Source organism: Sprattus sprattus (genome assembly GCF_963457725.1).
Source record: "Sprattus sprattus genome assembly, chromosome: 10".
In the NCBI taxonomy this organism is placed as follows: domain Eukaryota; kingdom Metazoa; phylum Chordata; class Actinopteri; order Clupeiformes; family Clupeidae; genus Sprattus; species Sprattus sprattus.
In genome coordinates, this window is record NC_137908.1 from 27823765 (window position 1) to 27837689 (window position 13925).

The window sequence follows — 13925 nt, forward strand, 5'->3', positions numbered from 1 at the left end:
GGGACTGGTGAGACATTTCAATCAGTAAGTCAGGAAGACATCAAACAATAAGTCCTCATGTCCCCTTTGTTTCTGTCCCACTCGGGACATGTCTGGAAATCCTTATTATAGGAGAGTAAATAAATGCAAAACTAGAAATGCATGTCTAAGACTTGTCATGATGTATAAACATGATACATATATTTAAACATATGCCATTGGTGTTCCTCTTTTACTGTCTCTGTCTTAATATAAATGTGAACAAGTCAGTGTCCATGTTTGTATTTTGGTGGCCATGGCTATTCAGTGTGAATGACATTGTATTTGCATTTCAAGTGATGACAATAAAGCTATTGTACAAAACACTGAATGAAGTCAAGTTCTTTGCTTAAAGTCAAATGACCAAGGCATGATATTTACCGTTATGTGTGTGGAATAAATCCTGTTCATCCTGTCCGTGGATAAGGACAGTAGACAGTACCTTAGTGTTTTCTACTTTAATAAAAACTACATTATGCTTCCTTACCCCTGCTAAGGAAGACATGGATACTACTGTATGTGAAACAGATATCATACATTTAAGAATGAGTTCATATTGGTGAACTGCACAAAAAAATACCGTAGTCCTGATATGTTCTGTTTTGCTGTTTAGTTTGTTAGTCTGCATAAAAACATCATGGTCTTGAATCAAGTCTATATTATAGAGTTAATGTTAGTAGTTTATACTTTAATGTAAATGCAATATCAGGCATGCTGTTTTCCAAGTTCCAAACACTAGACACAACAGTAGATGTTTTTTTCTAATATTTCAGATCAGTGTTGAAATAGAGAGCTATTTTAGAGCTTTTTAGCGCTGATACCTCTTCACTTGCAAATTATCTGCCCGTGCATGTTTATGACGATGGACGGAGATGTCTTTCAGGCCATGCAGTGAGCTGTGGAATCTGTCCTACTTGGCCATGCAATAACCCGAGGCAAGTGGAGCGGAGCCATCCGTGGCCCATTCACCATAGCATCTAGCCAGGGCCTGGCAGGTCTCGTTGAGTTGATGAGCAGCCAGGCTTGTGAGACATGGACTGAGTTAGAGGACAGCGGAGATTCTCCTAATGATCACAAAGCCAGGCTGGTGGAATTTGCCTAATGTAGAATCTCCTAATGATCTCAAAGCCAAGTTGGTGGAATTTTCCTTTGATTCAGGATGTTTCACAAAAACACAAAACAAGCAAGAAACAAGAATAGAAAAAAGGAGCACAAGTGGACGACACAACCTTTAGACAGTTGCTGGTACATTAGACATCAAGAGCTACCTAGTGACAGTAAGTCTTTTGTCTTCAGAACTGTTGGGGGAGAGAATATTTTGCAAGTTTATTTCATTCTATTCAAATGTAATATATTTTTCTATTCAAATTTGACAGTCTGCTATGTAAATCCCCATCACTGCCCCAGAGCAGATTAAGCAACAATACCAAGTAAAAAAACCATTTGAAGAAAGAGCTAGGAGAACGACATTGCTACAATCTCTTCTGACAATCTATTTAGCCATGTCTGTCCAGTCGGGTGGTAGGTAGATGGACGCATCCATTGTGCCCAGGCACAGATAAATAGTTCAATTTTTGACCCGGTGTTTCTGTGACAACTGAAGGGCTCTGACTTCTTCTAAAGCACACCTCAGCGCTGTTACCATAGTGACAGAGCAGATGTGCTAAAGCATGTTTTCTTTTTCCCCCCGGCTGTTCAGCAAAAGAGAATTCAGAGGGTAAGCATCTGACTGGTGCTTCTTTGTCTCGTCTGTGACCTGAGAGAGATGAGTTCTTGATGAAGGCCTCTCCAACATTCAGGTTTCTCACAAAGAGTGCCGACTGCAACTGGGAGACTACATCCACTCAGTTACTCGCTAATTACCTGTCCTGATACAGTGTGCCTTAAAGATATTTTCTGTGAGCTGTGGTTAGTTCTCAGAGTTTTCTGTGGCCTGAGCTCAACAGCAAATGTGATGCATATTTACGTCAAACTGGCTAAATCACACTGAAATGTTCTGCAAATGCTTGCGATTCGTGGTTGAGCATATAATAGTTCTGACTAATGGTACTGCTGATGGAGAAGTTGAAGCTGAATATAGCCTAAGTGTTCCTTTCATTCTTGGATATGATCCTCCCAATCTCAGGTGATCATGTAGGAATAAAACATGTCTCTGATGTGCAGTTGTTGGATGCATACTAGTACATCTTGTCTATTGTATGTGCATGATTTCACATCCAGAAAAACCCACATTTTTTTTTCTTATTTTCCTTTTTCTTAATTTGAAAATGAAGCGTCCATCAAACTTTTGAACCGCCACAGAGTGCGGCACCATGTCCACGTACCTAATGTTACCTAGCTGAGGGGAAACAGTACCTAATGTTACCTAGCTGAGGGGAAACAGTACCTAATGTTACCTAGCTGAGGGGAAACAGTACCTAATGTTACCTAGCTGAGGGGAAACAGTACCTAATGTTACCTAGCTGAGGGGAAACAGTACCTAATGTTACCTAGCTGAGGGGAAACAGTACCTAATGTTACCTAGCTGAGGGGAAAACAGGGGTCAATGGGATTCTGATTAAACTCAGGCATGACTAGACACACTGTGTTCTGGCTAAGACTTGTGGAGATGCCAGCAAGATAAATGGTCAGAAGTTGTACAAATGCTGAACTCATATTCTCTGTGAATTGAATATTCTCTCTTTCTCTCTTTTAGAAATGTATACTGTGTCATTTGATATCTGGCGTCAAAATGTATCCTGTGTCAAGAACAAAACAAGAGAACATATGTAAAGTACAAATTAAGTCTCATCTATCCAACAGATGCAGACAAGTTACAGAAAAGTATTCTTATAATCATAATCAAGTAATACTGCCCTACAAAGCCAAAGAGCAGTAAGTGCAAAAACCCCAAACTGAGAAAAACAGCTTTTTGTGTTTTTTTTTACACCAAGTAAAAGTTTTAAATTATATTTAACAACAAAATGTATAATTAGATAGATTAAAGTGAAGTGAACACCACCCTTTAAGTTTTTTTTTCATTTTTGCAAAATCTGGTAATTTTATAGGCTAAACTGCGTTTTGCCTTTGTATTACTGCTTAAAATTACACACGCATACATTAAGGTATTGCATGTAGAATCAAGGAAAACTGCAGTAAAGACATATACTGCACTTGGCTTGGTTTTACTCTATTTCTACTTTTCTATACACACTGCAAATTTAAATTGCAAATATTTACATGAAACAGTTTATTGATCAACATAAAATTTTCACAGATTGAAGAGCTGACCCTGCACTTTCAATTTCTGCAAAAAAAAATTTTTTGAAAAAATGCACATACTGCTCTTTGCCTTTGTAGGGCAGAATACATTTTCACTATCAGCAGAGTTTATGAATGAATCAGCCTTGTTGACACCTTGTTTATATGTTTATGAAAGATATTTTCCAGTCGACCGAGAGGGAGATATTTTGGACCTCTAGTGTCAAACCATCAAACCATCAATGTGCTCACACTGCTAGACAACAAATGTTCAGAGACATCCACAAGGGACTTATGATGGAATGCCACAGAGAGCAGAGACCGACAAACCTGGTTTTGGCACATGTCAGTTTGGCTGACGCTTGTGACACTAGTATGTCCATTCTGATGAGATTCACCCACTGATTGGTCTTATTATTCCCACCTCTCCTCACCAGCACTGGAAAAGCCGGACAGGAAAAACAACAACAGACTCTGAGGGCCTGTGTGTCATGTGCCGGTACATTTTTCCCATGCCCTAACAAAGTTTTCTGTGTGTACCCACCCCGGCATCAGGTCTCTGACTCACGTCGATCCAAGGACCTCGTGTTGTGTGCGCACAGCTATTTCTCCCTTCAGTCTCCAATGAGAGAAATTCAGCTGCTGTCGTCAGCTTAAAGCAGGAATTGAATTAGAGGCAGCATAGCAGACAGAAGACTCTCTTTTTCATAATATACTGGGGAGAGGAAAATGCTGAATGCCCCCTTGTGTTTTATGAAATACATATTTTAGTGTAATTACCCTCTTGTACTTGCTTGAAAATTATGCACAGTGAATTCTTATTCACCAGCGCTTGGAAACAAGAGACATTTAAAAAGTAGAAAAAGCAAACAGCTCTGTGTTGCCAAACTTGTAACAAAACTTTCGTATTGTCCAAGAGATTATGAATATACATGACATACCAACTATTTCCTAAAATAAAAATAATCACTTTGTTCCATTTGTGTTGTCAATTCATGATCATTTCCAGTGAAATCAATAATAAAACAGACAGGTAAGAAATGGAAAAATGACACACACAGAGTTTGTTGTTAAATCCTAGTTGGCCTGCCTGTCTCACCAGGGTTTGTCTTGTCTTGACTGCCCTTTGCCTCCTGACAGATCGACAGATATGCGCTGAACAAACACCACTTGGGAGGGGAGGTTGGACATGAGTTTACTGGAGCACCTGTTGCCAAGATACCTGTGTGATCTTAAGCTTCCTATCAACATGGGGGGATCTTCTTCAAGTCCTGAGAAAGACAACAAAATAGGATCAAAAACAAAGGGCAATTCTGGTCATAAGAACACCTCGGATGGGTAGGTCACTTACTTATGCAGTGTCTTGTTGAATAGAACTGTACAGTTGTTTAATTTAAGAAGTGTGCTGAAAATCATAGCAATCTATCCATTACATACAGTATCTTGAGCCTGCTGCATCTGCGTTTCATTTGAATGAAATCCTAAGACTTCCAGAGAGAATTTAGTCTTTTTTTTAAGTCTTTTATCTTGATTCACTTTCTACTTTATCCTATGAACACAGGCTGAAACTGCCAAAAGAACTTGCGCCTATTGGAGGTAAGTCTCCTCACTTAAAGCTTATCTTCATGGCAGATTGGTAATGTCAGTGATGGGTTGTGGGATGGATGCAAAATGATAGCCGTGTCCCTGTCTGCCCTCTCATATAGAAGTGGTCGGATCGAAAGACCATCTGCCATTCGTAGCCACAGTGGCCTGGCCACACAGCCAGCTATTTTATCTTTCCAGCACGGAGAAATAATATCAGTGCATGGAATGAGCTACGCTCTGCTGCAGATTCAATCTATGGGGAGATATTTTCAGCATGATGAGGCCTATAGATCCACGAGGGACTACTGCTCTCACAATACTATGCGCTCTCTCTCCCTCCCTGCCTCTCTCTCCCTCCATCCCTCCCTCCCCCCTCTCTCTCTCTCTCACTTTCTCTCTCCCTTCCTCCCTCCCTCTCTCTCTCCCTCCCTCTCTCTCTCTCTTTCTCTCTCTTTCTCTCTTCCTCTCTCTTCTCTTCTCTCTCTCTCTCACACTTTCTCTCTCCCTCCCTCCTGCTCTCTCTCTCCCTTCCTCTCTCTCTCTCTCTCTCTCTCTCACTTTCTCTCTTCCTCTCTCTTCTCTTCTCTTCTCTCTCTAGCCTTGTCCAGAGGCTACAATCTGGAGAAGGCGATGGCAGCTCTGGTGCTGGTCTTTTACAGCTCTGCAGGTCCAGATGGTAGAATCAGCAGAAGAGCTGTTAGAAAGATATTACTGACACAGTTTCAGGCTTTCACACGGGTAAGGCTTCACACAAATGTACTATTAAAGAACACCATCAACCTCCTCTTCCAAAGACCCACCCTCTATGTGTGGAGTGAGATAAAAAAGCAAACACATAACCCTGCAGTCTCCTGAGCGCAGTCACAGCCATGAAGGGTCTCTTGAGCCAGCAGAACTGTACCCACCCTTCCCCTACGCAGCCGTTGTGAAAGACATGTTTGGCTGTTAGGGGATCTCCTCAAAACCATTCAAATGGAAACCTTGAGGAGAGTAAAACTGATCACATTCCTTACTTTTCAGATCAGGGTTGACGCACTCTGCATGAGTGAAATGAGCAGCTCTTGATATGGGCGAGGGCTTGAGGAACACATCTCAGCCATTTCGCTGCGCTATATTACCCGTTATAACAGGCCGCCACCCAACAACCCCCAATACCACCACCTAGTCCTAATACATACACAGAGCCCAGGTTTTTAATCATCTTCCAAAGCCGTCATCATCTGCCACTGCCATTACCACTGTCGCTGCCACAACTCGGGTCATCCAGCAGCTCATTAGGGTGCAGCCTTGACCTCTCCCCCCCTGAGGGCGCTTCCTCAAGAGGCTGCTCACATGGCATCTCGAAGGGGGCAGTAGCGTTGGTGCCGTGCTGCATGGCGTCTGTGCGTGTCTGTTTGCTTCAGTGCTCCTCACGCTGGAAGCACTGCTTCCTCCCCTCCTTCACCATTAGAACACAGGGCAGAGGCAGGCAGGCTGCACCAGTGTTAAAGAGCTTGGCTCTGTCTGTTCTTACAGTTTTTTACGATTGCTAAAACACTAAAACCCATTGGCTGAACAAAGTTCTCAGTTGCCTGTACTCATGAAGCTAATTGTGCAGTCTGTTGTCAATACCTAAAACTATTTCACACGGTAAAACACAATTTGCAGATCTCACTTAGACTTTTCAGCAAAACTCTAAACACATTATCAGTCTCAAAACACATTCTGCACTCCAATTCACATGTCATCCATAATGCTAAACACAAGTGGCAACAATGAAATATAAATAGAGAACAAATGTCATTGATTAAACACAACCACTCAAAATTGATTTAACTTGTATCAAATGATGAGACACAACCAATATAAGCCAGTTTAGAGAGCAAACAGGTTGTTGAAGGTGGTAAGGAGAAAGTTTGAGAATGGATAGAAGAAACAATGTGAGTGGACGAGGACAAGTGAACACCACGTTGACTCCTTTGATTTTTGTCCATTTTACTGTAGTAGTGTGTACTGTAGTAGGCCTACAGTGCATTGCAGGCTGTATAATGTACAATATTGTAAACAAGTTGTATGGCCTTGAACATTGTGCTTTCTATTTGGTACAGTAACAGTACTGACTGCTCAATAGATTTTGACTGGTTGCAGGTTCATATCAACAAAGAACAAGAGTGAGTTGTGAATAGTGAGATGCAGGGTACAGTACTATATAGGGGTACAAGAAGGAGAAAGAACCAACACAAATTAGAGCAGAGTAGTAATTTCTGATACATTTGTATAGCTACTATGACAGAACATGTTTTCATTCATCAAAAGACAATGATAGATAAATATGAAATTTGTTTTGAGATAAAAAAAAAAATGTACTTCTCCCTGAGAACTATATGTTTTGAACAATGTGTTTTCAATTATTTGGTGTATTGTTTAGTGACTGCTTGAAAGTGTATATCATTTTGATCACTTTGTTTATGATTTGATTTTGAGCAGGTAACACTGTTTTGAGACGAAAGTTTCATTTTTCAAGAGGATTCAGAGGTTTTGTAAATAGTGCTTGAAGATGAGGTTTTGTGTTTAGCGCGTGTTTAGAGAAAATGAGTGACTGTTTCAAGAAATGTGTTTTAGCAATTGTGAAAAACTGTAATTAGAGACACACCTTTGATTGACTCTATCAAAAGTTTAGGTTTAAGCATTTAAGTTTTTTAAAGCAAGGACAAAGATAAAATCCATCATATTTTTTGAGGCCCAATAGCCAATGTTGTAAAGATATCACAGCACTGCACCAGAAAGTATAGCTATATAACTGCCTGGAAAAGCATGGTCACAAACATGCAATGTTGAGTCAGAGCGCTAACTTTACCGTGTTGACATTTGTGTTGCATGTTTCACACAGGGCCAGGAATGGAAGGCTTCCTACAAGGAGGTCATAAGGGAGCTGGAGAGCCACAGCGAGTGGAAGATGGGGCTGGAGGACTTCCTGCTGCTCACCCTCAGCCTGTCCGTCACCTCTGATTTGCTGGAAGCCATCCAGGAAGCAGCTGGACAGCATCTGTAGCGGCCGCAGTGTCACACTCCACATCACGCACATTGCAGGATCGCAGTCCGTCATACTTCATCACGTGTGGTCATAGCCTAATGCACACTAGCCTGCACCCCTGTCATAATCTCTCTGTCAATGCCAGTCTGTCACACATGCATGGTATGAAGAAAAGCATTAAGTACTCAACCAGTATTAATGATGAGGCTGTCATGTTAATTACCGATTGATACAGACTGATAACACAAGATGAACTGCATATGGATTCAGGTTTGTTGGTTCGGTATTCCACACACATAGTTTGGAATCATCCGGGCTTCTTAAGATAAGAATCCCTTACCGTTTTAGGAGGTTAGTCCTCCATCCACTAGTGTACCCAGATAGGCCTTTCTCTGTTCCAGGCCTTTTAAGGAACTCTGTTTTTCTGCTCTCCCTTAGCATTTATAAAGGTCATTTTTCTAGAGGGTGATAATGCATCATAATATATGAACACTGAGGTTGGTAAATGCATATGAATACTCACACTGTTAGAACCATCAGTCCCGCATGTCACTGGTGACATCTGCTGGCTTTAAACAGCATAAATTACAACAGTGTTTACATACCCACAGTGGCTGTATATTCAGTCTACACGATGCACACACAAATACCTCATTTTAAATTATTATACAAGTTATTCATTATTTCGCTAATGCATTCTCCTCTCCACTGAAACAACCTTTATAGTGTGTATTTATGTTATTTGCTACCTGAAAATGGCTACCCCCTTACACTAGCTAGGACTAAACACACTGCAAAATATAAATGCTAATTCACCCAAATGTATTTAGGGAAGCAATGAGAAATGTATTGGAAACTAAATAACCAAGTGCAAAAGGATGCACAGGTCTAAAAAAACAGATACTATAGATGGCCGTGTTGATATACCATTAGGTTCGATCTGTGCAGCTTGGAAAGATTTCGTAGATTTTGAAGAATTGCAGACCAGTGCTGTTTTTTGTGAAGGGTTAGATATAAGTTAAAAGTTGTTGAATTATACGGCTACAGTACCTCAACCTCAAAGACCACATCTGTCAACGAGGTCTCGATGAATAAGAACACATGGTGAATGACCTTTAAAGAACAAGTTTGAAGTTCAGAACTTTTACATATATGTTCTTTCACACAGATGACGACATATGCCTCAAGATATGTCCTGTTTTGAGGTAATTTAAGCATATGCTTTGATCCAAAGTGACTTACAAGTGAGGTTAAAATTCAAGAGTAACGGGGGGGGGGGGTTTGTCGAAAGCATAAAGTGTTCCGTTTCAAAGGATGTACATGCTAAATAAAAGATAACACATTGTTAAAAGATAGGAAAAGATTCCAGAAGTTTTATTTTTCCTCATTACATAATACACTTATCAGCTTTTCAGATGTGGTTCTTAACTATTAAGGCAATAACCCATAATTAAGTTTTACATACATTTTTATATTGGAGACCATTATTAAAAATGAATTGAAAATGTTTGTGGCACAGAGCCCCACCTAGTGGTATGACTGAAAAGTATGAGAGTATGTATGAGAAACACCATGGTTATTGAAAACCCCTAGTGTTTTCAACTAATTGTTCAAAGTGAATATTTTAAGTGGAAGCAATGCATGGGGAACTGGAGTGGTTTGCTGATAACAACAAGCTGCCTTTTATTGGAGTGGCTCAACAGCCTGACAAGTTAATTAGCTGAAGTTGAAAAAGCCAGGTTATTAAAGTAAATTATAAAAATAAAAATAATTTAAAAAAAATATTTCATGTACTAATGTCTGAGGTGTGTTTACTGGGCCTGAGACATGAAACAATACTCAAAACGACAACGGTACCATAAAGGCTAAAGCTGGGATTTGAGAAATTATGCAATGCTCACAGAGACTGTGGTACCATCTCAGAGCGTTTAGCTGTGATTTGTTGAGGGGGGTGAGGGGCCATACACGATCAAAATTAGTCCTGAGGAATTCAAAAGTTTGGAAACATTTTCAAAACAGTTTAATGTTAACAATGCATTTCACAGCATGTAAAAATGAAACAGAAAAGACTGCACGATCTACATAAAGGCTCGGGCGGGCTGGGGAGGAATGAACTTCAGTGATCGCGCACAAGAAAACACATGATCAGTTAGCGTTAGCAACAGCCAGCAGCATCAGTCTCCATTTTCCATCGAGCTCTCATGAGTATCGTCATTCTCTGACTTTTCATCAACTGAGGAGAGAAAACACCACAACATTAGTGTACGTCTCCAACTGCAACATTGGTTAACTAAATTTCATATTGCACAATATTATGCCCATCACAACCTGGAGAAACTTTCAAAACGGATACACAATTAACCTAATACCAGTGGGGGATGTAGTATTTTAATGTTAAAAGTTTGAGGGCGCAATTATGTTTGTGCCCCAACAGAACCCTGTGTCAGGACAACACGCGGTACAACACGCGGTACAACACGCGGTACAACACGCGGTACAACACGCGGTACAACACGCGGTACAACACGCGGTACAACACGCGGTACAACACGCGGTACAACATGCAGTACAACACGCAAGGAAACCTAAACAAGCCAATCATGGCAAGCCAGTCCCACCACAACAGTGCAGTTCTATGTCACAACAGGTAGAGATGCTCTGGCTATGATTAATCCTCATGTTAACACTCATATGCTGCCAACACAATATTCCACAATAGACAGAGACCTTGTGCAACCCGTTTTATGGCTAATGGAACTCAAACTAAAAAAAGCATTGCAGCTGCCAAAGCTTCAGAGGTCTGCCAGGAAAAATCATGATCGTGTCAACTTTGGCTTCTCATCCCTTTAGCCTACACAAGGCACAGTGAATAATCCCAAAATGAAGTGCTAAAAATTGTCCATATTCAAAATATTCTCTTAAAGTTTAGCATAATTTCGTTTTTATTTGTTAAATCTACATACACAACTCTGGTGGGACAAATTGCAAAGAAACTGGAGACTGTTACTGTGGTGATATTCATTGGTAAAAGTCAGTAGTCCCTAAAACAGCATATCCTGAATGATTCACACATGAGGCTGGCACAACAGCAAATGTTACTTTACTATCACTTCTTCAAAATAATGCCATTCTGACAGCAACTAGTCGTGATTCTACCAGTATGTGGTCCAATCATCACTGTCTGCATTAAAAAGTGAATGACTGAATACAAGGACGAAAAATTAGAGATTTTCTTACTCTCCAGCGTCTGCTGTAGTTCCTGGATCGTACTGAGGAGGACATGGAACTGCTTCTTTCGCAACTCCAACTGTGACAGAACAAAACACAAACAAGATACCACATAAGGTGGGGTAAACACAAACAATATACCACTAAGGTGCTGGTAAACACAAACAAGATACCACATAAGGTGCTGGAAACCAGGTTTCAAACAGTAAGTGTGCAAAGCGCCACACCTCAGGCATACCTTATCTTCCACATTCTCTTTAATCTGTGAAAGCTGCTGAAGTTCCTTGTCGAGTGCTTCAAGCTGCCTGTGGATATGGAAGGGTGCTTATTAAAACTGAACAGTCAATCACCTATCTACAAGGCAGACAAAAGAGGTTAACTTAACACAACTTCACACATTTTTCCACATACACACTTACACCATCCTATCTTTTTTCCATCTTTAGCATCAAATCTCTACAGACCATCAACTAAGACACAATGAGACTGAGATCTTGCACTGTTCCCTGTAAGCTAGGAAAGAAAGCCCCATCTACAAAATCCATTTAATTTCCAAATTGATGGAGTACTCAAACATGCCTAGGATTTGTAGAGGATTATACTCACTTCAGGGTCTCATGACGGTCTGGATGCTGCTGAATGACCTTTGCTAAAGCATCATACTCTGTTGCAAGGGGAAAAGATATATTGGCAAGTGGAACACAAACAACTATACAATGATGCACCTTATACTGTAAGGATTAAATGTACAGCACATGTACAGCGGATTGTTATGTCTTGTATACGGCGTGCATGATGAGGGCAAAATCATAAACTGAACAGATCGGAACAGATACAATAAAATATTTCACTGCTTTGTCAGATATGTCATACCTTGTCGATTTTTTCGTATTCTTTTAGCCCGCTGAATTTCCTTTTTGCACTCTGCTATTTTTTCATGGGCTGATGTTATGTTTTGCTCTATTATATATAAAAAAAAAGTGAATCATCATAACTGAATCAGATACAATTGTCAGTAGTCCTGTATTAGAAACAATGGTACTCACCAATATCTGTGTAGATCTTTTCATAATTTTCCATTTCCTTGAGATTCATGTCATATACTAGCAGGGTCTTCCCCATTGAAAATTCACATTGTGACAGGGTGCCCAACATCCTCTGGTACTGGATTACTCTGAAAGAACAGACAATAGTTCAACTGCCTGGTTGAATATTACATATTGAGTAGTCTACATTTTGGAGTTCCAGGTCCAATGTTTAGTGTATTATGTCAAAAACGGGAAGTTTCTAGAGGAGGGGGACAGTCAAACGATTTCTCCAATTCATGTGTATCCGCACAAGTTGTTGTTTCAAGTGTCAAATGCAGTGGATGATCTTTTTGCATGAAATCAACCGACTGCCCGAGGAATGAATGAATGAATGAACGAATAAAGTGGTGCATTTTCCGATTTCCACTGACTTACCCCTCCTCAGGTGAACCAGTTGAGTTGCACCATTTTGTGAAGCTTTTGAGGAGAACATTAATACGTCGGTCGTCTCCAGCCCCGTCCCCATCAATAAGGAGACGTTTTCGAATAACCTCGTCTAGAGCAGAATAAGGCATACGTATGCACGGAGTTAGTCATTATAATGTACCAGTGTGTTATAGAAAGGAGTCGAATGTTTTTAAGCTAACGATAGCATTAAGCTAATGTCAATGCTAACGTGTGGGTTAGCCAGCTACAGCGTTCAGCTGCCGGCTACATTTTAAACATCTTTTAACTCGAAACACACCCATATCGATGTAACCGCTATAGCAAAGCTAGGTTTAGAGATTTGGTCTTCTGCCGATCTACCAAGACCACTAAGTACTTTGTTGACTATCTAGCTAACTGTAACTTTATGGATAGCATCCGAACAACAAGCTAACGAGAGCTAGCCGGCTAATAAACTGTATTGTGGGAAAAGTTAATATACTCTGCTGATAATTCCTTGATTCACTTCAACTAGTATGTTAATTGATCTATCTTAAACAGGGCGCAATGGTTTCAGAATAAACATGAGATTGGTCAACTACAGAAACGAATTAAACAGCCTTACCATCAGTTACTGCCCCCATTTATCTTCGAAATACGCACGCCTTCTAAAGAAAACTTTATTGACAACCTGGTGACAACATACCGTGCTGGCTAGAAGACTGCCCCGCCCCTATGCTTGACACTGCTGGTTGGCTATCAACACAAGGTGATGGCCATGAGATTATTAAACTGCACTGCCATTCCTACTATTGTGGAGCAATCGTTTCTTTTCCCAAACTTTCAAAATATGCATGAAATAAAACAAAATGGCAACAGTTTCTTGCACAGTTAAAGGCTTTTAAGAGTGCATGGTGATCATAGACAGTCATCCCAACGTGCATGCGTGCGGGTAAAGGGTACAGTGACGTGTGTGTCCCACAATGCTGCCTGGTAAACAGACATGGAAGCACCTGGTGAAGACCTCCACAGTCAGTGAACACTGCATTCGCTCTTTTCACGATCTTCAATTTTAAATATATGTCACAATCAACCGACTTTATTCTGTTAGTGGCTGTTTCTGCATCTCCTACGTCCAGGGCATTGGTAAGAAACAAAACATTTTTTCGACTCTAGCTGCTAATTGCTGTTCAGCCAGATAGCCTGCTTCATGCTAACTAGCTTGCTAGCTTTCCTAAATGGCTGGCTTGCCCAGCAAGCGGTGAGGCTAACAAGCTAACCACTGCCTCTCCTTGGATGCAAGTAACATTGTGTTGTGGTGACGTGATTGTATGTTTAAGATGCATATATTATGCTTCTTTAAACCAATACCCTTTTATATCACT

The 13925-nt window shown here is 40.5% G+C and overlaps 2 protein-coding genes across 2 annotated transcripts in view; one reads left to right on the forward strand and one right to left on the reverse strand.

Moving 5' to 3' along the window:
• Positions 1–9217: 9217 nt before the first annotated feature.
• Positions 9218–13212, reverse strand: thoc7 (THO complex 7). Its single transcript, XM_080845856.1, has 8 exons — positions 13166–13212; positions 12550–12670; positions 12133–12260; positions 11960–12046; positions 11693–11750; positions 11325–11391; positions 11096–11165; positions 9218–10091 (listed from the first exon to the last, which is right to left on the reverse strand). Exons 1-8 carry the CDS (start codon positions 13182–13184, stop codon positions 10033–10035), a joined length of 609 nt encoding a protein of 202 aa, XP_080701982.1. The 5' UTR covers positions 13185–13212; the 3' UTR covers positions 9218–10032.
• Positions 13213–13545: 333 nt separating this feature from the next.
• Positions 13546–13925, forward strand: part of atxn7 (ataxin 7) — a 30906-nt gene continuing 30526 nt past the window's right edge. Inside the window, exon 1 of the mRNA XM_080845427.1 lies at positions 13546–13686. The gene's annotated coding sequence lies outside the window, so the exon portion shown is untranslated. The remainder of the gene's footprint in view (positions 13687–13925) is intronic.